General features: G+C 47.8%; 4 protein-coding genes across 4 annotated transcripts; all 4 read left to right on the top strand.

The window, feature by feature from the left end:
• Positions 1 to 1182: 1182 nt before the first annotated feature.
• On the top strand, positions 1183 to 4710 carry LOC142537115 (uncharacterized). Its single transcript, XM_075642684.1, has 2 exons — positions 1183 to 4197; positions 4387 to 4710. Exons 1-2 carry the CDS (start codon positions 1183 to 1185, stop codon positions 4708 to 4710), a joined length of 3339 nt encoding a protein of 1112 aa, XP_075498799.1.
• Positions 4711 to 5263: 553 nt separating this feature from the next.
• LOC142521821 (nucleolar protein 56-like) lies at positions 5264 to 6965 on the top strand. Its single transcript, XM_075625001.1, has one exon. It carries the CDS (start codon positions 5331 to 5333, stop codon positions 6882 to 6884), a length of 1554 nt encoding a protein of 517 aa, XP_075481116.1. The 5' UTR covers positions 5264 to 5330; the 3' UTR covers positions 6885 to 6965.
• A 490-nt stretch (positions 6966 to 7455) lies between these two features.
• Positions 7456 to 8800, top strand: LOC142521826 (la-related protein 6A-like). Its single transcript, XM_075625004.1, has one exon. It carries the CDS (start codon positions 7543 to 7545, stop codon positions 8617 to 8619), a length of 1077 nt encoding a protein of 358 aa, XP_075481119.1. The 5' UTR covers positions 7456 to 7542; the 3' UTR covers positions 8620 to 8800.
• A 4734-nt stretch (positions 8801 to 13534) lies between these two features.
• On the top strand, positions 13535 to 17062 carry LOC142537116 (uncharacterized). The gene is made up of 2 exons (XM_075642685.1): positions 13535 to 16549; positions 16739 to 17062. Exons 1-2 carry the CDS (start codon positions 13535 to 13537, stop codon positions 17060 to 17062), a joined length of 3339 nt encoding a protein of 1112 aa, XP_075498800.1.
• Positions 17063 to 19413: the final 2351 nt, after the last annotated feature.

The raw sequence follows: 19413 nt of genomic DNA on the forward strand, positions 1-19413 counted from the left end.
GGAACTTGTTGCTCAACAGGGGTCTCCTGTTTGTGAGCGGATTGTCGAGCGTATGTCTGCTGATGACCTCGACACGGGGTTTGATCGACATTCTGATTCTGGTTCTCAGGATACTGATATGTCGAACGTGAATAAAAGGAAAAAGGAAGCGTTGGGAGTTTCGTTTAAGCGGCGGCCGGGTGCTTCTGCTCATCGATCTCCATGAATTCCCTCATTTGGAATGTTCGGGGACTTCGGAGTTCGGAGTCCCAACAGCGGCTTCATGCTTATGTGAAGGCGCATCAGATTAAGATTTTGGCCATTTTGGAGCCGATGATCATGTTGGACCAGAGATTCATGACTCGCCGTTTTGGTTTTTCTAGAGTCATTTCGAATCTTTCTGGTAATATTTGGGTTTTTGCATCCGCGGATGTGCAGACTGAGTGTGTTTTTGATCATGCTCAGTTCCTGCACATCAAGGTGTCCGCCTCTTTTTTACCGACTGAGGTGTTTTGTTCATTTGTTTATGCCAGCTGCGGCTACGTTGAGCGCAGAGATCTTTGGTCTTCCCTTCTTCAGGTCAAGCCTGCTCTGGGTCCTTGGCTTGTTGGGGGTGATTTTAATGTAGTCAGAGATGCATCTGAGTGTTTGGGCACCCGTGGTGGTAGGCTTCTACCCATGGAGGAGTTCAATACTTTCATTTTGGATTCTGGTCTGGTTGATGCCGGTTTTGAGGGCTCTTCGTTCACCTGGACGAATAAGACCATTTGGAAGCGGTTGGACAGGGTTATGGTCTCCGTTGATTGGGGTGATCATTTCAGCTCCATTCGTGTTGAACATCTTCCCCGTACCTTCTCTGACCACTGTCCGCTTTTGGTCACCGCTCCGGTTTTTGCCCGTGGGCCGAGCTCGTTTCGCTTCCAGCGTATGTGGCTTCGGCATCATGGTTTTTTGCAGACTGTTCGGCTTAATTGGTTTCTGCCTTGTAGTTTGAGTGGTATGCCTCGCCTTTTTGCTAAGATTAAGCGCCTCAAACATCACCTCAAGTGGTGGAATCAGGATGTTTTTGGGAACCTTTTCGATAAAATCATTGAGGCTGAGAGGGCTGTTCGGTCCGCTGAGGTTGTCTGTGAGGCTGATCCTTCTGAGTTGAATTGGACTTCTCTGTCTGATCGCAATGAGGATCTGGCCCGTGTCACCGCCATGGAGGCGGATTTTTGGAGACAGAAAGCTGCTTGCCACTGGTTAGAGGATGGTGAGAGGAACACCAAACTCTTTCACAACATGGTGAAGAAGAAAAGGGTGGCGAATAAGATTTTCCGCATCTGGGATAATGGGGTATGCCTGACGTCTCCTGAGTTGATTCAGCAGTCGGGAGCCTCGTTTTTCCAGCATTTGCTTACTGGTGACCCCTCTGCGCTTGCGAGTCCTGATTTTTCGGGCTTCCCCTCCGTTATCTCTGCTGTGGAGAATGAGGGTATTGTTGCGACCCCTTCTTTGGAGGAGGTTCGTGCGACCGTCTTCTCCATACATCCTGATAGTGTGGCTGGGCCTGATGGCTTCTCCTCGGCGTTCTTTCAGCATTGTTGGGAGATTGTTCATCAGGATGTTTTTGATGCTGTCCTGGATTTTTTCAGGGGTTCTCCCCTCCCCCAGGGTTTTACCGCCACCACAATCACTCTGATCCCCAAAGTCGCGGGTGCTCATGCTTGGTCGGACTTCCGTCCGATTAGTCTGTGCAATGTCACTAATAAGATCATCTCTAAGCTGTTGTACTCTCGGCTGAGGGTTGTGGCGGAGAGACTTATTTCACCGAATCAGAGTGGCTTCGTTCCGGGTCGGATGATCTCCGATAATATTCTCCTAGCCCAGGAGCTCACTCACAGTCTCACTCTCCCCACTCGTGGCGGTAATGTTATCCTGAAGTTGGATATGGCCAAGGCCTATGACAGGGTCCAGTGGCCTTTCCTCTTCGAGGTTTTGAGACACTTTGGTTTCTCGGAGCGGGTTGTGGAGATGGTCTCGGCTTGCATATCTCATTGTCATTTCTCCGTGAACATCAATGGCTCTCTCTCGGGGTTCTTTGGTTCCACTAGAGGCCTCAGACAGGGCGATCCCTTGTCCCCCATGCTTTTCATTTTGGGGGCGGAGTACCTATCGCGCGGCCTTGACCGCCTCTACCTGCAGCATCCTGAGCTCAGGTACCGCTCTGGTTGTGATATCCTGATTTCCCATCTGGCTTATGCTGATGATGTCATTATTTTCGCCAATGGTGGGTCTCGTAGTTTGCGGCGCCTTATGGGTTTACTGCATCATTATGAGAATTGTTCGGGTCAGCTGGTGAACGCTGTCAAAAGTTCTGTTATCTTGCCTCCGAGGTGTTCTGAGCGACTTCGCTCTCGGATTTTGCGCATCACCAGGTTTGCGGAGGGTCATTTGCCCCTCAAGTACCTCGGAGTCCCCTTGTTTAGGGGTAACCGAGTATGTTCCCTTTTTGAGCACCTCCTACAATCTGTTCGTAGGAAGTTAGAGGGTTGGGAGATCCGGACGCTCTCTCCGGGTAGCCGCATAACCCTTATCCGCAGTGTGCTCCTCTCCATGCCGATTTATCTGTTTCAGGTGGTACAGCCACCGCTTGCTGTCATGGAGAAGCTTGAGCTGGTTTTCAACGCTTTTCTCTGGGGGTCGCGGACACTGGAGAAGAAATGGCACTGGGCCAAGTGGTCTCGAGCCTGTCTCCCAGTGATGGAGGGTGGTCTTGGCTTCCGCAGATTGAAAGATCTGGTGGATAGCTTTTCTATTAAGTTGTGGTTCCGGTTTCGGCAGGGCTCCTCTCTCTGGGCGAGATTCCTTTTACGGAAGTATTGCCAGATGGATGCTCCTGCCTCTGTTCTCCCTCGTGGTTTAATATCCCCCACCTGGCGTCGTCTCCTACGGATCAGACCTCGCGCCGAGCCCGGCATTCGCTGGCGCGTTGGCCTTGGAGACGTGTCCTTTTGGGATGACATATGGTTTGGGGATACTGCTCTGTCCAGCCAGTGTGAGGTCCGTGGGGGCCGTGCTGTTCGGGTTTTTCACTTTTTGTCTGAGGGGGCTTGGGATTTCGATCTTCTTTGCGCTGTGGTGGCCCCTTCTGTTGCTGAGGCGATTACTTTGACCCCGATTGCCTTTGGCGAGCCTGATTTGGCGCTTTGGATTCACAGTTCTGACGGTGCTTTTTCGATTAGGTCTGCTTGGGAGCTTGTCCGATTGAGAGACACTGTTTCTGATATCTTGACTCCTTGTTGGGGCCGTTGGTTGAGGCCCACGATGTCTTTTTTTCTTTGGAGATTTTGGCATCAGTGGCTCCCGTTGGATGATATGCTCCAACGTCGTGGCTTTGAGTTGGCTTCTCGATGCCAGTGTTGTGATATGTCGGAGACAATTACACATGTCTTCATTGATGGCCCGATAGCCCGTTATGTCTGGCATTTCTTTGGGGCCATATTTCGTGTCCGGATCCCCTGCACAGGGGATCTCAGGTTGTTCCTTAGCGCTTGGAAGAGAAATCTTCATTGGGCACCTGGGGGCCACGTCAAGGAGTTTCTGCCCTTCATTGTTTTGTGGTTTCTCTGGATGGCTCGTAATGATGCGAAGCACCGTCAGTTGCGTATTTCTGGGGAGACTGTGAAGTCTCAGATTTTGTCTTATCTGCGTCTTGCCCATGCTGCTTTCATTGTTAAGCCCAAGCACTGGCTTGGTGCCTTTGAGGCGGCGAGATCGCTGGGAATTTTTGTTGCCTTTCAGCGGACCCATAGGTTAGCGATTGTCCGGTGGCTCTGTCCACCACCTGGGTGCTTTAAGCTGAATGTTGATGGGAGTTCGAGGGGCAATCCTGGGGAGTCGTCTGTCGGTGGTGTTGTGCGTGATTCTTCTGGCAGGGTGGTGCTCTCCTTCAGCGAGTTTATCGGAGTCGGGACCAATGTCCGGGCGGAGCTTTGGGCGGTTTGGAGGGGCCTTCTTATCTGTTCCGATCTCGGTCTTTTTCCCCTTTGGGTTGAGACCGATTCTCAGATTTCTCTTCAGATCCTGCGTTCTCGTCGGTGTCATTGGGACCTTCATCATACAGTCACTCGGATTCTGTTTCTTTTGAGGGGGCGGGCGGTTCATTTTTCACATATTTTTCGGGAGGGAAATTCGGTGGCGGATGCGTTGGCGGCGAGGGCTCATACCATTAGGGTTTATACCTTAGAGTTAGGTCCTTCACTACCCAGACACATATCCATACTGACCCGCTCGGATATCTCCGGGCTTCCCTACCTTAGATACAGATGTTCTTAGCTATTTGCAGCCCCTTCCTTTATTTGGATCTATTTCTATATATATATATATATTTATATATATCTATATGTATTTTTTCCTTTGCAGGTACTGTCTCTTTGGAGTGCTTTGTTTCTTTGGATCTGGGTGGACTCTCGCACCTTCTCCATTGGTGCTTTTATTTGGACCACCCTGTTCTCTGGCGGTCGCTCTCTGCAGGCTTCTCCTTGGCCGCCGCTTTCTATATTTTGTGTTCTCTTGCCGGGTTTTATGGTGGCTTTGGATGATCTCTCTCAGTGGTTTCTCTGGCCCAGAGCTCCATTCATGTCGGGATTTATATGTTCTCTGCTTTTGCTACGTGCATTGGTGGCTCTCCATGTTATCTCTTGGCTACCTCTTATATCAACGTTCCAGTCACGCTTGGATTTATGACGTTATGAGCTCCATACGTTTTCACCTTCTTCTGGGGATTTGAAGTTTCTCTTACTTCAGCTGGATTGCGACCGATCTCGGACTAGGACGCCATTTTCATGTTGGACTTACAGCGACAGACGGCTCAGAGATGGGTACAATTGGTTGTCTTTTGCACCTACATCTGAGTCGGATCTTTACAGTTTAGACATGTTTCGATTTGTATTGATGTATTTAGCGCTGCTCTTATATGTTCATTTTATTATGCGCTTTTCCTAGGGATTAGATTTTGGCACGTGTATTTGCCACCCTAGGTTTTATGTCTTTATGTTTTATGTGTTGTCAAACTCGCTTTTAGAGAGGTGTTGGTATACCTGCCCTCTCTTTAGGCCTTATCTTGTATTTCTTTTGTGTTTATATATACAGGTAGGGGTCTGCCTAACCCCCCCGCTTTCGGCGGTGTTTTATTAAAAAAAAAAAAAAAAAAAAAAAAAAACCCTAAACCCTAAACCCTAAACCCTAAACCCTAAACCCTAAACCCTAAACCCTAAACCCTAAACCCTAAACCAACTTCCATTCAGCGCCCCCCAGCTAACCGTCGCGAACGATATTCCTGTGGTGATATAGAGAGGGAGAGGGAGATGGCTCTGTACGTGTTGTACGAGTCGGCTTCCGGATATGGGCTGTTTTTGGTGCATGGGATTGATGAAATTGGGCAGAATACGGAGGCGGTTAGGAGCTCTATATCGGACCTGAACCGGTTCGGGAAGGTTGTTAAGCTGGCTGCTTTTAGCCCTTATGATTCTGCGCTTGATGCTCTGAACCAATGTAACGCAATCTCTGAAGGGCAAATGACCGATGAGCTGAGGAATTTTTTGGAGCTTACCCTTCCAAAAGTCAAGGAGGAGGGTAAGAAGCCAAAGTTCAGTTTAGGAGTGGCAGAGCCAAAGCTTGGATCAAATATTTATGAAGTAACTAAGATTCCGTGCCAAAGCAATGAGTTTATTCTTGAGATTGTTCGGGGTGTGCGATTACATTTTGATCGATTTATTGAGAACCTTAAGCCCGGTGATCTGGAAAAAGCACAACTTGGACTGGGTCATAGTTACAGCAGAGCAAAGGTGAAGTTCAATGTGAATCGTGTAGACAATATGGTTATTCAGGCTATCTTTCTCCTTGATACTCTTGATAAAGATATAAATTCATTCTCCATGAGAGCAAGAGAATGGTACTCGTGGCATTTTCCTGAATTAGCAAAGATTGTGAATGACAACTTTCTGTATGCCAAAGTCGCAAAATACGTGGAGAATAAATCACAGTTATCTGAGGTCAACTTATCAGACCTGACAGACATAATTGGGGATGAAGATAAAGCAAAGGAGATCGTAGAGGCTGCCAAAGCATCCATGGGACAGGATTTGTCCCAAATAGACTTGATTAATGTCAAGCAATTTGCTCAAAGGGTGATTGACCTTGCTGAGTACAGGAAAAAGCTGTACGATTATCTGGTTTCCAAAATGAATGACATAGCGCCTAATTTGGCTGCTCTTATTGGTGAAGTTGTAGGTGCACGTTTGATTTCCCATGCTGGTAGTCTCACAAACTTGGCAAAATGCCCTTCATCCACTCTTCAGATTCTTGGTGCTGAGAAGGCTCTCTTTAGAGCTTTGAAAACTCGTGGGAACACTCCAAAGTATGGTCTTATATTCCATTCTTCCTTTATTGGTCGTGCATCTGCTCGGAACAAAGGCCGAATGGCTCGTTATCTTGCAAACAAGTGCTCTATTGCTTCTCGTATTGACTGTTTCCTAGAGAAAAGTACCACTGCTTTTGGAGAAAAACTTCGTGAACAAGTCGAAGAGCGGCTAGACTTTTATGATAAAGGGGTTGCTCCTCGTAAAAACATTGATGTGATGAAATCTGCGATCATAACTGTTGAGAGCAAAGAGGATGAGCCTGCAGCTTTTGTGAATGGAGATGCCAAAGACAAGCCTAAAACTGAAAAGAAGAAGAAAAAGGAGAAGCGAAAGACGGAACAAGAGGAACCGGAGGAAAAGAACGATGCAAATGCAGGAGATGGGACTGCAAAAAAGAAGAAAAAGAAGAGGAAAGATGAGATGGAGGTTGATGCTGCTGTAGCTGTTGACGAAGGAAAAAGGAAGAAAAAGAAATCGAGAAATGATATGAGCGGATGAACTGTGGTAAGATCTTCATCGTTTCAAAACTTATATTTACCTGTGACCCCATTTTATGGAATGTCGATTCCGCTTTTGCTATGGAATATTGAGTTTATGTAAAAAAAAAAAAAAAAAAAAAACCCTAAACCCTAAACCCTAAACCCTAAACCCTAAACCCTAAACCCTAAACCCTAAACCCTAAACCTTACTTCAGCTGGATTGCGACCGATCTCGGACTAGGACGCCATTTTCATGTTGGACTTACAGCGACAGACGGCTCAGAGATGGGTACAATTGGTTGTCTTTTGCACCTACATCTGAGTCGGATCTTTACAGTTTAGACATGTTTCGATTTGTTTTGATGTATTTAGCGCTGCTCTTATATGTTCATTTTATTATGCGCTTTTCCTAGGGATTAGATTTTGGCAAAAAAAAAAAAAAAAAAAAAAAAAAAAAAAAAAAAAAAAAAAAAAAAAACCCTAAACCCTAAACCCTAAACCCCAAACCCAAAACCCAAAACCCAAAACCCAAAACCCAAACCCCAAACCCCAAACCCCAAACCCTAAACCCTAAACCCTAAACCGGGAGAGAAAAAGACAAGGGAAATGAGAGGAAGAAGGTTGCCCGCTTTTCTCCATTATTAACCTCGTCTCCCCCCCCCTCTTTCCCCCCTCTAATGGAGCAAGACCAGGGGAATGGAATTCCGATCCCCACCTCTTCATCCCCAGAGTCTGATCATGATGATTATCATCCCGATTCACCGCCAGTTGGATCTCCGGAAGTAACAGGATTCCAACTTTCGCCGCCTGCCGTGCTATCTGATGATCTTCGCTGCAAGATTATCAATCAGGTAGAGTATTACTTCAGTGATGAAAATCTGCCAAATGACAAGTTTCTGATGAAATATGTTGCAAGAAATGACGGTTATGTTCCTATGGGTGTCATTGCTTCTTTTAGAAAAATGAAAAAGCTTACGAGGGACATGTCATTGATAGTGGCTGCTCTAAAGGAATCTGCTCTTGTTGTGGTCAGTTCTAATGGTAAAAAGGTGAAGAGGCTTCATCCTTTACCATTGGCTGATGTGAAGGATCCAATGGTTTGCACTATACTCGTGGAGAATCTGCCAGAAGATCACTCAGTAGAAAACCTAAATCGAGTGTTTGGTGAAGCTGGAAAAATAAAGAATATCACGATCCGTGATCCACGTGATGCTAGGGATTCAAAAAAGTGCACAGTCGCAGAGAAACTGATTAGTGGGAAGTTGCATGCTCTTGTGGAGTATGACACTGTGGAGGCTGCTGAGAAAGCTGTGACCTTGCTAAACAATGAGCAAGATTGGAGATATGGATTGCGGGTTAAGCTTCTTAAAAAAGTGAACAAGGCAGGCCAGAAGAAATTTTTTTGGAGGGAATCAGAGTCCGAGAAATGCAATATTGTTCAAGCATCCGAGTCATCTGGGAATGAGGAGAATCGTGATTCAAGTGAGCAACATGAATCACACGATGAGGAGATTGTGGACCAGTCATCAAGAGAGAGAAACGGGGTGCATTTGGCTAAAGAGAAAAATGGGTACAAGGGTCGAAACCATGCACCCGGAAGGAGATTGAAACATCATGGACCAAATGGACACGGACATGGAACACAATTTTCCAGCCATGGTACTGAACCTTCCAAACCTCCACCAGGCCCAAAAATGCCCGATGGAACCAGAGGGTTTGCCATGGGCAGGGGACGTCCCACGACTACCAATTGAAGCTTAATGGTGTTGAGCTGCAGTATCTGTTCTTGATGGCAATCCTGGCTTTGAATGTTTATCATATCTATAAAATATTTACAATCTAAATGTCAATCTTGTTGCAGAATCTGTCTTGTGATTTTTGTAATATAGCTGCTATTATAAGTTGTAAAATTTAAAACCTGTGATTTTTTGTGTTTCTTGGTTTAAAAGAAATTTCTCTCAAAAAAAAAAAAAAAAAAAAAAAAAAAAAAAAAAAAAAAAACCCTAAACCCTAAACCCTAAACCCTAAACCCTAGACTTTTGCGTATCACTGGCTTTGCGGAGGGGCATCTGCCGATCAAGTACCTAGGAGTTCCCTTATTTCGAGGAAATAGGACGTGTTCTCATTTTGAGCCCCTCTTACAGTCTGTTAGGAGGCGGCTGGAGGGTTGGGAGATTCGTACTCTTTCTCCGGGGAGCCGCATGACCCTCATTCGTAGCGTGCTCCTCTCGATGCCCATATATTTGTTTCAGGTTGTTCAGCCTCCGTTGGCTGTCATGGAGAAACTTGAGAGAGCCTTTAATGCCTTTCTTTGGGGGTCTAGGCCCTTGGAGAAGAAATGGCATTGGGCTCGTTGGTCTCGGGCTTGCCTCCCCGTGGAAGAGGGGGGTCTTGGCTTCCGCAGATTGAAAGATCTCGTGGATAGCTTCTCCATAAAACTGTGGTTTCGGTTCAGGCAGGGATCTTCCCTCTGGGCCAAATTTTTGATGAGGAAATATTGCCTCTTGGCGCACCCAGCTTGTGTCTCTTCTCGTGGTTTTATCTCTCCCACTTGGCGGCGTTTGCTCCAGATCAGGCCTCGTGCGGAGAGTGGTATTCGCTGGCGTGTCGGCCATGGAGATGTTTCATTTTGGGATGATTGTTGGTTCAGGGATGTTCCCCTGTCCAGTCAGACTGAGGTCTGTGGAGATCGTGGTGCCCGGGTTTCCCATTTTCTTTCGGAGGGAACCTGGGATTTTGACCTCCTTTGTTCAGTAGTTGCTCCTTCTTTTGCGGAGCAGATTGTGTTGGTCCCGATTCTCTTGGGAGAGTTGGATTCGGCTCGTTGGATTCATAGCTCCGATGGTGCTTTTTCTGTAAAGTCCGCTTGGGAGTTGATCCGTTTGCGCGCCCCGATCTCTGGCATTAATCGCCCCTGTTGGGGTAGCTGGTTGAGGCCTACGATGTCATTCTTTCTTTGGAGATTTTGGCATCAGTGGCTCCCAGTTGATGAGGTGCTTCAGCGCCGTGGCTTTGCGTTAGCGTCTCGTTGTCAGTGTTGTGATATGTCTGAGACATTCACGCATGTGTTTATTCGCAGCCCGGTGGCTCGCCCTGTTTGGCATTTTTTTGGTGCTGTCTTTGGGGTTCGTATCCCTGACACTGAGGATTTCAGGTTATTCCTTAGTGCGTGGAAGAGGGATCTGGTCTGGGCTCCAGGGGGCCATGTGAGGGAGTTTCTCCCTTTCATTATTTTGTGGTTTCTCTGGACGGCTCGGAATGATGCGAAGCACCGCCAGCTCTCCATTTCTGGAGAGACGGTGAAGTTCCAGATCTTGTCTTACCTGCGCCTCGCCCATTCTGCGCGTACTGTCAAACCCAAGCATTGGGTGGGTTATTTCCAGGTGGCGCGTTCGCTAGGGATTTCGGTTTGCTTTCACAGATATCATCGGACGGCGATTGTTCGTTGGCTTCGGCCGCCGTTCGGTTGTTTTAAGCTTAATGTGGATGGGAGTTCGAGAGGGAATCCTGGGGATTCTTCGGTTGGTGGCGTCGTTCGTGATCATTCTGGGCGGGTCTTGCTTTCGTTCAGTGAGTTTATTGGAGCTGGGTCTACTATCCGGGCGGAACTCTGGGCGGTCTGGAGGGGTCTTATCCTTTGTTCTGATCTTTCTCTTTTCCCTCTTTGGATTGAGGTTGATTCCCAGATTTCTATTCAGATCCTCCGATCTCGTCAGTGTTGTTGGGGGTTGGATCACATTATGTCTAGGATTTTGGTTCTCTTGAGGGGGCGTATGGTTCATATCTCGCACATATACAGGGAGGGTAATTCGGTGGCGGATGCTTTGGCGGCTAGGGCTCATGACCTTAGGCAGTTTACCTTAGAGTTAGGTCCTTCCTTACCCAGACACATCTCCATCCTTGCCCGTTCTGATCATTCAGGGCTTCCATACCTCAGATCCAGATATTCTTAGCCATTTGTAGCCCCTTCTTCCTTTTGGCTCTCTTTCTTTATCTATATATATGTATATTTTTTTGCAGGTCTTTTGTGCTTGGAGGTTGTTTTTTATATCACATTTGAGCGGTGCAAGTTGGCCCAGACACTTGCACTCTTCATATTTTGTTCCTTTGGATTTGGGTGGGTCCCAGCACTTTCTCCGTCGGTGCTTTTCTTTGGACCATTCCTGTTATCCGGCTGGCGCTCACTGCAGACTTCTACTTGACCGCCGCTTTCTTACTTTTATGCCCTCTTGTCGATTGTTATGGTGGCTCTGGATGATATATTTCGGTGGTCTCTTTAGCCCGGAGCCTCATTCATCTCGGGAGTTATATGGTTTCTACTTCTGCTCCGTGCATTGGTGGCTCTGGACGTTCACTATTGGTTGCCTCTTATTTCAGAGTTACAGTCATGCTTGGATTTCTGATTTTATGAGCTCCGTCAGTTGTCCCCCTCTCCTTGGGTCTTTGAGATTTTCTGACTTGAGCTGGATTACGGTCCTCCTTTTGTGTTTCGACCATTTTTGCACAGTATCTCTCCAGCTGCATATTATTTTGACGGCCAGATCGTGTATAGCTGCCCGTTCTTGGATTAGGATGTACTTTTCAGATTGGCATTACATCGACAGACGGCTCAGAGATGGGTACCATCGATGGTCTTTTGCACCTACTTCTGAGCTGGATCACTACTGTTTAGATATGTTTCGCTTTGTTTTCATATATTTAGCGCTGATCATTTGTGTTTATTTGTATTATGCATTTTACTTAGGGATTAGTTTTTGGCTTGTGTATTTGCCACCCTAGGTTTCTGTTTTTCTCTTTGTATGACTAGCCTTTTGAGAGGTGTTGATTTTATCCTCCTCTCTTTGGGTTTTATCTTGTATTTTGTGTTTGATGATATATACAGGTAGGGGTCTGCCTAACCCCCCCGCTTCCGGCGGTGTTTATTAAAAAAAAAAAAAAAAAAAAAAAAAAAAAAAAAAAAAAAAAAAAAAAAAAAACCCTAAACCCTAAACCCTAAACCCTAAACCCTAAACCCAAACCCCTAAACCCCTAACCCCCTAACCCTAAACCCTAAACCCTAAACCCTAAACCCTAAACCAGGGGTCATCCTGCTGGAGCCCCCCCTACAGTTCCTGATGTTCCGCATCACGTTACTTCCTCAAATGCCTTTGAGGTTTTGTCACCCTGGCATGATGAGGCTCAGCGTTGCGACGCTACTGAGTTGGTTGGTCTTAATCCTGATCTTGGATCCCACTTGGAGGTTGTGGGTGATGGTTTACTTGGAGATGCTCCTTTGGATCAGGCCCCTGTTGTTGATGTTGACCCGATTAGTTTGGGTCTGCCCATTGTTGACGCCTTACCTTCGGGTACGGCTTGTGTGTCTGTTCAGTCTTTGGTTCATCAGTTTGAGGAGGGGGGTTTTGGCACTTCTGTTCAGTGCATGGAGAATCACAGCTGCCATTCGATTCCTTCCATTCCTTCTTCTCCAGATGTTTCCTCTCATCTTGAGGAACTTGTTGCTCAACAGGGGTCTCCTGTTTGTGAGCGGATTGTCGAGCGTATGTCTGCTGATGACCTCGACACGGGGTTTGATCGACATTCTGATTCTGGTGCTCAGGATACTGATATGTCGAACGTGAATAAAAGGAAAAAGGAAGCGTTGGGAGTTTCGTTTAAGCGGCGGCCGGGTGCTTCTGCTCATCGATCTCCATGAATTCCCTCATTTGGAATGTTCGGGGACTTCGGAGTTCGGAGTCCCAACAGCGGCTTCATGCTTATGTGAAGGCGCATCAGATTAAGATTTTGGCCATTTTGGAGCCGATGATCATGTTGGACCAGAGATTCATGACTCGCCGTTTTGGTTTTTCTAGAGTCATTTCGAATCTTTCTGGTAATATTTGGGTTTTTTCATCCGCGGATGTGCAGACTGAGTGTGTTTTCGATCATGCTCAGTTCCTGCACATCAAGGTGTCCGCCTCTTTTTTACCGACTGAGGTGTTTTGTTCATTTGTTTATGCCAGCTGCGGCTACGTTGAGCGCAGAGATCTTTGGTCTTCCCTTCTTCAGGTCAAGCCTGCTCTGGGTCCTTGGCTTGTTGGGGGTGATTTTAATGTAGTCAGAGATGCATCTGAGTGTTTGGGCACCCGTGGTGGTAGGCTTCTACCCATGGAGGAGTTCAATACTTTCATTTTGGATTCTGGTCTGGTTGATGCCGGTTTTGAGGGCTCTTCGTTCACCTGGACGAATAAGACCATTTGGAAGCGGTTGGACAGGGTTATGGTCTCCGTTGATTGGGGTGATCATTTCAGCTCCATTCGTGTTGAACATCTTCCCCGTACTTTCTCTGACCACTGTCCGCTTTTGGTCACCGCTCCGGTTTTTGCCCGTGGGCCGAGCTCGTTTCGCTTCCAGCGTATGTGGCTTCGGCATCATGGTTTTTTGCAGACTGTTCGGCTTAATTGGTTTCTGCCTTGTAGTTTGAGTGGTATGCCTCGCCTTTTTGCTAAGCTTAAGCGCCTCAAACATCACCTCAAGTGGTGGAATCAGGATGTTTTTGGGAACCTTTTCGATAAAATCATTGAGGCTGAGAGGGCTGTTCGGTCCGCTGAGGTTGTCTGTGAGGCTGATCCTTCTGAGTTGAATTGGACTTCTCTGTCTGATCGCAATGAGGATCTGGCCCGTGTCACCGCCATGGAGGCGGATTTTTGGAGACAGAAAGCTGCTTGCCACTGGTTAGAGGATGGTGAGAGGAACACCAAACTCTTTCACAACATGGTGAAGAAGAAAAGGGTGGCGAATAAGATTTTCCGCATCTGGGATAATGGGGTATGCCTGACGTCTCCTGAGTTGATTCAGCAGTCGGGAGCCTCGTTTTTCCAGCATTTGCTTACTGGTGACCCCTCTGCGCTTGCGAGTCCTGATTTTTCGGGCTTCCCCTCCGTTATCTCTGCTGTGGAGAATGAGGGTATTGTTGCGACCCCTTCTTTGGAGGAGGTTCGTGCGACCGTCTTCTCCATACATCCTGATAGTGTGGCTGGGCCTGATGGCTTCTCCTCGGCGTTCTTTCAGCATTCTTGGGAGATTGTTCATCAGGATGTTTTTGATGCTGTCCTGGATTTTTTCAGGGGTTCTCCCCTCCCCCAGGGTTTTACCGCCACCACAATCACTCTGATCCCCAAAGTCGCGGGTGCTCATGCTTGGTCGGACTTCCGTCCGATTAGTCTGTGCAATGTCACTAATAAGATCATCTCTAAGCTGTTGTACTCTCGGCTGAGGGTTGTGGCGGAGAGACTTATTTCACCGAATCAGAGTGGCTTCGTTCCGGGTCGGATGATCTCCGATAATATTCTCCTAGCCCAGGAGCTCACTCACAGTCTCACTCTCCCCACTCGTGGCGGTAATGTTATCCTGAAGTTGGATATGGCCAAGGCCTATGACAGGGTCCAGTGGCCTTTCCTCTTCGAGGTTTTGAGACACTTTGGTTTCTCGGAGCGGGTTGTGGAGATGGTCTCGGCTTGCATATCTCATTGTCATTTCTCCGTGAACATCAATGGCTCTCTCTCGGGGTTCTTTGGTTCCACTAGAGGCCTCAGACAGGGCGATCCCTTGTCCCCCATGCTTTTCATTTTGGGGGCGGAGTACCTATCGCGCGGCCTTGACCGCCTCTACCTGCAGCATCCTGAGCTCAGGTACCGCTCTGGTTGTGATATCCTGATTTCCCATCTGGCTTATGCTGATGATGTCATTATTTTCGCCAATGGTGGGTCTCGTAGTTTGCGGCGCCTTATGGGTTTACTGCATCATTATGAGAATTGTTCGGGTCAGCTGGTGAACGCTGTCAAAAGTTCTGTTATCTTGCCTCCGAGGTGCTCTGAGCGACTTCGCTCTCGGATTTTGCGCATCACCAGGTTTGCGGAGGGTCATTTGCCCCTCAAGTACCTCGGAGTCCCCTTGTTTAGGGGTAACCGAGTATGTTCCCTTTTTGAGCACCTCCTACAATCTGTTCGTAGGAAGTTAGAGGGTTGGGAGATCCGGACGCTCTCTCCGGGTAGCCGCATAACCCTTATCCGCAGTGTGCTCCTCTCCATGCCGATTTATCTGTTTCAGGTGGTACAGCCACCGCTTGCTGTCATGGAGAAGCTTGAGCTGGTTTTCAACGCTTTTCTCTGGGGGTCGCGGACACTGGAGAAGAAATGGCACTGGGCCAAGTGGTCTCGAGCCTGTCTCCCAGTGATGGAGGGTGGTCTTGGCTTCCGCAGATTGAAAGATCTGGTGGATAGCTTTTCTATTAAGTTGTGGTTCCGGTTTCGGCAGGGCTCCTCTCTCTGGGCGAGATTCCTTTTACGGAAGTATTGCCAGATGGATGCTCCTGCCTCTGTTCTCCCTCGTGGTTTAATATCCCCCACCTGGCGTCGTCTCCTACGGATCAGACCTCGCGCCGAGCCCGGCATTCGCTGGCGCATTGGCCTTGGAGACGTGTCCTTTTGGGATGACATATGGTTTGGGGATACTGCTCTGTCCAGCCAGTGTGAGGTCCGTGGGGGCCGTGATGTTCGGGTTTTTCACTTTTTGTCTGAGGGGGCTTGGGATTTCGATCTTCTTTGTGCTGTGGTGGCCCCTTCTGTTGCTGAGGCGATTACTTTGACCCCGATTGCCTTTGGCGAGCCTGATTTGGCGCTTTGGATTCACAGTTCTGACGGTGCTTTTTCGATTAGGTCTGCTTGGGAGCTTGTCCGATTGAGAGACCCTGTTTCTGATATCTTGACTCCTTGTTGGGGCCGTTGGTTGAGGCCCACGATGTCTTTTTTTCTTTGGAGATTTTGGCATCAGTGGCTCCCGTTGGATGATATGCTCCAACGTCGTGGCTTTGAGTTGGCTTCTCGATGCCAGTGTTGTGATATGTCGGAGACATTTACACATGTCTTCATTGATGGCCCGATAGCCCGTTATGTCTGGCATTTCTTTGGGGCCATATTTCGTGTCCGGATCCCCTGCACAGGGGGTCTCAGGTTGTTCCTTAGCGCTTGGAAGAGAAATCTTCATTGGGCACCTGGGGGCCACGTCAAGGAGTTTCTGCCCTTCATTGTTTTGTGGTTTCTCTGGATGGCTCGTAATGATGCGAAGCACCGTCAGTTGCGTATTTCTGGGGAGACTGTGAAGTCTCAGATTTTGTCTTATCTGCGTCTTGCCCATGCTGCTTTCATTGTTAAGCCCAAGCACTGGCTTGGTGCCTTTGAGGCGGCGAGATCGCTGGGAATTTTTGTTGCCTTTCAGCGGACCCATAGGTTAGCGATTGTCCGGTGGCTCTGTCCACCACCTGGGTGCTTTAAGCTGAATGTTGATGGGAGTTCGAGGGGCAATCCTGGGGAGTCGTCTGTCGGTGGTGTTGTGCGTGATTCTTCTGGCAGGGTGGTGCTCTCCTTCAGCGAGTTTATCGGAGTCGGGACCAATGTCCGGGCGGAGCTTTGGGCGGTTTGGAGGGGCCTTCTTATCTGTTCCGATCTCGGTCTTTTTCCCCTTTGGGTTGAGACCGATTCTCAGATTTCTCTTCAGATCCTGCGTTCTCGTCGGTGTCATTGGGACCTTCATCATACAGTCACTCGGATTCTGTTTCTTTTGAGGGGGCGGGCGGTTCATTTTTCACATATTTTTCGGGAGGGAAATTCGGTGGCGGATGCGTTGGCGGCGAGGGCTCATACCATTAGGGTTTATACCTTAGAGTTAGGTCCTTCACTACCCAGACACATATCCATACTGACCCGCTCGGATATCTCCGGGCTTCCCTACCTTAGATACAGATGTTCTTAGCTATTTGCAGCCCCTTCCTTTATTTGGATCTATTTCTATATATATATATATATTTATATATATCTATATGTATTTTTTCCTTTGCAGGTACTGTCTCTTTGGAGTGCTTTGTTTCTTTGGATCTGGGTGGACTCTCGCACCTTCTCCATTGGTGCTTTTATTTGGACCACCCTGTTCTCTGGCGGTCGCTCTCTGCAGGCTTCTCCTTGGCCGCCGCTTTCTATATTTTGTGTTCTCTTGCCGGGTTTTATGGTGGCTTTGGATGATCTCTCTCAGTGGTTTCTCTGGCCCAGAGCTCCATTCATGTCGGGATTTATATGTTCTCTGCTTTTGCTACGTGCATTGGTGGCTCTCCATGTTATCTCTTGGCTACCTCTTATATCAACGTTCCAGTCACGCTTGGATTTATGACGTTATGAGCTCCATACGTTTTCACCTTCTTCTGGGGATTTGAAGTTTCTCTTACTTCAGCTGGATTGCGACCGATCTCGGACTAGGACGTCATTTTCATGTTGGACTTACAGCGACAGACGGCTCAGAGATGGGTACAATTGGTTGTCTTTTGCACCTACATCTGAGTCGGATCTTTACAGTTTAGACATGTTTCGATTTGTTTTGATGTATTTAGCGCTGCTCTTATATGTTCATTTTTATTATGCGCTTTTCCTAGGGATTAGATTTTGGCACGTGTATTTGCCACCCTAGGTTTTATGTCTTTATGTTTTATGTGTTGTCAAACTCGCTTTTAGAGAGGTCTTGGTATACATCCCCTCTCTTTAGGCCTTATCTTGTATTTCTTTTGTGTTTATATATACAGGTAGGGGTCCGCCTAACCCCCCCGCTTTCGGCGGTGTTTTACTAAAAAAAAAAAAAAAAAAAAAAAAAAAAAAAAAAAAAAAAAACCCTAAACCCTAAACCCTAAACCCTAAACCCTAAACCCTAAACCAAAAATTTTTTCTCTCATTTGTGAATAGTGTCAAAAAAGCCCATTTTCGCCTTAAAAATCGCCCCCATGTCGGTGCCGGTTTCCGGCCGGCCACCGGTACGATCAGGTGCGCCTCGGCGAGACGAGGCTGCTGTCCGAATTTCAGGTCCAACGGAGGTCGTTTCGCCGGCCAAATCGACGGTCAAAGCTCCGGAAATTGCGCAGATTCCGTCGCCCGGAATCACACCTGTCTTCGATCATCGTCCGGCGACGATTGTTACACCATTCGAATCGTCTCCTCCAGTCGATCCTCTGGTCCAAAAATCAGCCCAAACGGAGTTCATTTGCATCCCGAAATCGTCCGGCGATGTTCCGTCAGTACTGTTCACCGCGACGCCGAATGTTTCGGCTCCGATTACGGCCAGCTCCGGTCTTGGTTCTCCGATCAAGACCCCGATCCGGAATGCCCAGGACCAGGCGCTTCCATTGGTATCTTCAATTGCTTCGTCGGAGTCCGGTGGCGGCGGGAATTTCAGATCTACGAATTTCAGCCCCCAAGTTATATTTGCGTTGGCTTCAAAACTCAATTACTCCGGATCGGTTGCTGATTTTTGCAATTCCTCTCTACTACAAACTCATCTAGCCATGGGTAAGATTTCTATGCCTTCAATTTCGGAAAATTCATCGCCGATCGGAAACGCCCAAAATCATGTGTTTGGTTCGTCTCCGGCGAATGTTTCCGGTAAATTGCCTCTGTTTCAGCCCGGTTCTTCACCTTTGGTCACCGGTTCCGTGACCCCCTCGTCGTCGCCGGTGGTTGGTGGTGCTCCGGTGGTTGTCTCGCCGTCGCCGGTTTTTGCCGGTCAACCGATGGTCAACTCTTCGGTTTCTTTTGCAAATGCAATTCCGGCCTCTGTTTCCGCTTCCTCAGCAACTCCCTTGGCTTCTTTTAGGGATGTTACTGCTCCTTCTCCAGCCAGACAGAGTTTTGCCGGGTTTGGTGGTTTGGTGGGCGAGATTCCTGAACCGGACTTTGTTGATGGTATACCGGGTATTCTATTCCCGGATCAGGTTATTTCTTCTCTGTCAGTGCCTTTTAAATTTGCGTTGATTGGCCGTGTTACAGGGAACCGGGGTGTTACACCCAATAGTGATATCTTGGCTGCTTTTTCTCGTTTTGGCTTTTTGGCCTCATTTACATTGAAATTTCTTCCCCGAGGATTTCTGGTTCTTATTTTCTCTAGCGAGGAAGATTATTTGAAGTTCTGGCCTCAGGAATTAGTTTCTATTGGGTCAGTGTCGATACGCTTTTTCAAATGGACACCGGAGTTTAAATTTGAGGCTGAGTCTTCGATTGCTCCGGTTTGGGTTCGTATTCCTGATCTACCGTTGCATTTATATGACAAGAAGTGTCTTTATCAGATTGGTAAGCTCTTAGGAAACCCTGTTATGGTGGATGAGATCACCGCTGATGGTTCTCGGGGATCTTTTGCCCGTATTTGTGTTGAGATTGATGTGTTGCTTCCTCGTCTGGATGAGATCTGGGTCGGGTGGGGCAGCCACCGGCAGACTTTGGGGGTGGTTTATGAAAAAGTCCCCTATTTTTGCACGGATTGTAAGATGCTAGGTCATTCAGTGCAGCGTTGTTCTCGTTCTGGTTATAAGGCTCTTGGTGGCCGTTCTTTTGCTCAGGGGCAGCGGTCTCCTTCTTCGGGTCAGCCTCAAGGTTTTCCGCCTGGCTCGGTTCCTTCTAGTGGTCCTGGTTCTGGGAGTACTGAGCCAGGATGGGTTCAGCCGAGACGTAGGCGCCGCCAGGTTTCTAGTCAGGTTACTCCAC

This window comes from Primulina tabacum, chromosome 2, assembly GCF_025594145.1.
Source record: "Primulina tabacum isolate GXHZ01 chromosome 2, ASM2559414v2, whole genome shotgun sequence".
Lineage (NCBI taxonomy): Eukaryota > Viridiplantae > Streptophyta > Magnoliopsida > Lamiales > Gesneriaceae > Primulina > Primulina tabacum.

What these genes read in the sequence shown, in the direction of transcription:
- LOC142537115 (XM_075642684.1), top strand. Translation starts at nt 1,183, where the DNA reads ATGGAGGCGGATTTTTGGAGACAGAAAGCTGCTTGCCACTGGTTAGAG. An exon ending in CGAGGGCTCATACCATTAGG is followed by an intron (nt 4,198 to 4,386) that starts GTTTATACCTTA and finishes TTTCCTTTGCAG; the next exon opens with GTACTGTCTCTTTGGAGTGC.
- LOC142521821 (XM_075625001.1), top strand. Translation starts at nt 5,331, where the DNA reads ATGGCTCTGTACGTGTTGTACGAGTCGGCTTCCGGATATGGGCTGTTT.
- LOC142521826 (XM_075625004.1), top strand. Translation starts at nt 7,543, where the DNA reads ATGGAGCAAGACCAGGGGAATGGAATTCCGATCCCCACCTCTTCATCC.
- LOC142537116 (XM_075642685.1), top strand. Translation starts at nt 13,535, where the DNA reads ATGGAGGCGGATTTTTGGAGACAGAAAGCTGCTTGCCACTGGTTAGAG. An exon ending in CGAGGGCTCATACCATTAGG is followed by an intron (nt 16,550 to 16,738) that starts GTTTATACCTTA and finishes TTTCCTTTGCAG; the next exon opens with GTACTGTCTCTTTGGAGTGC.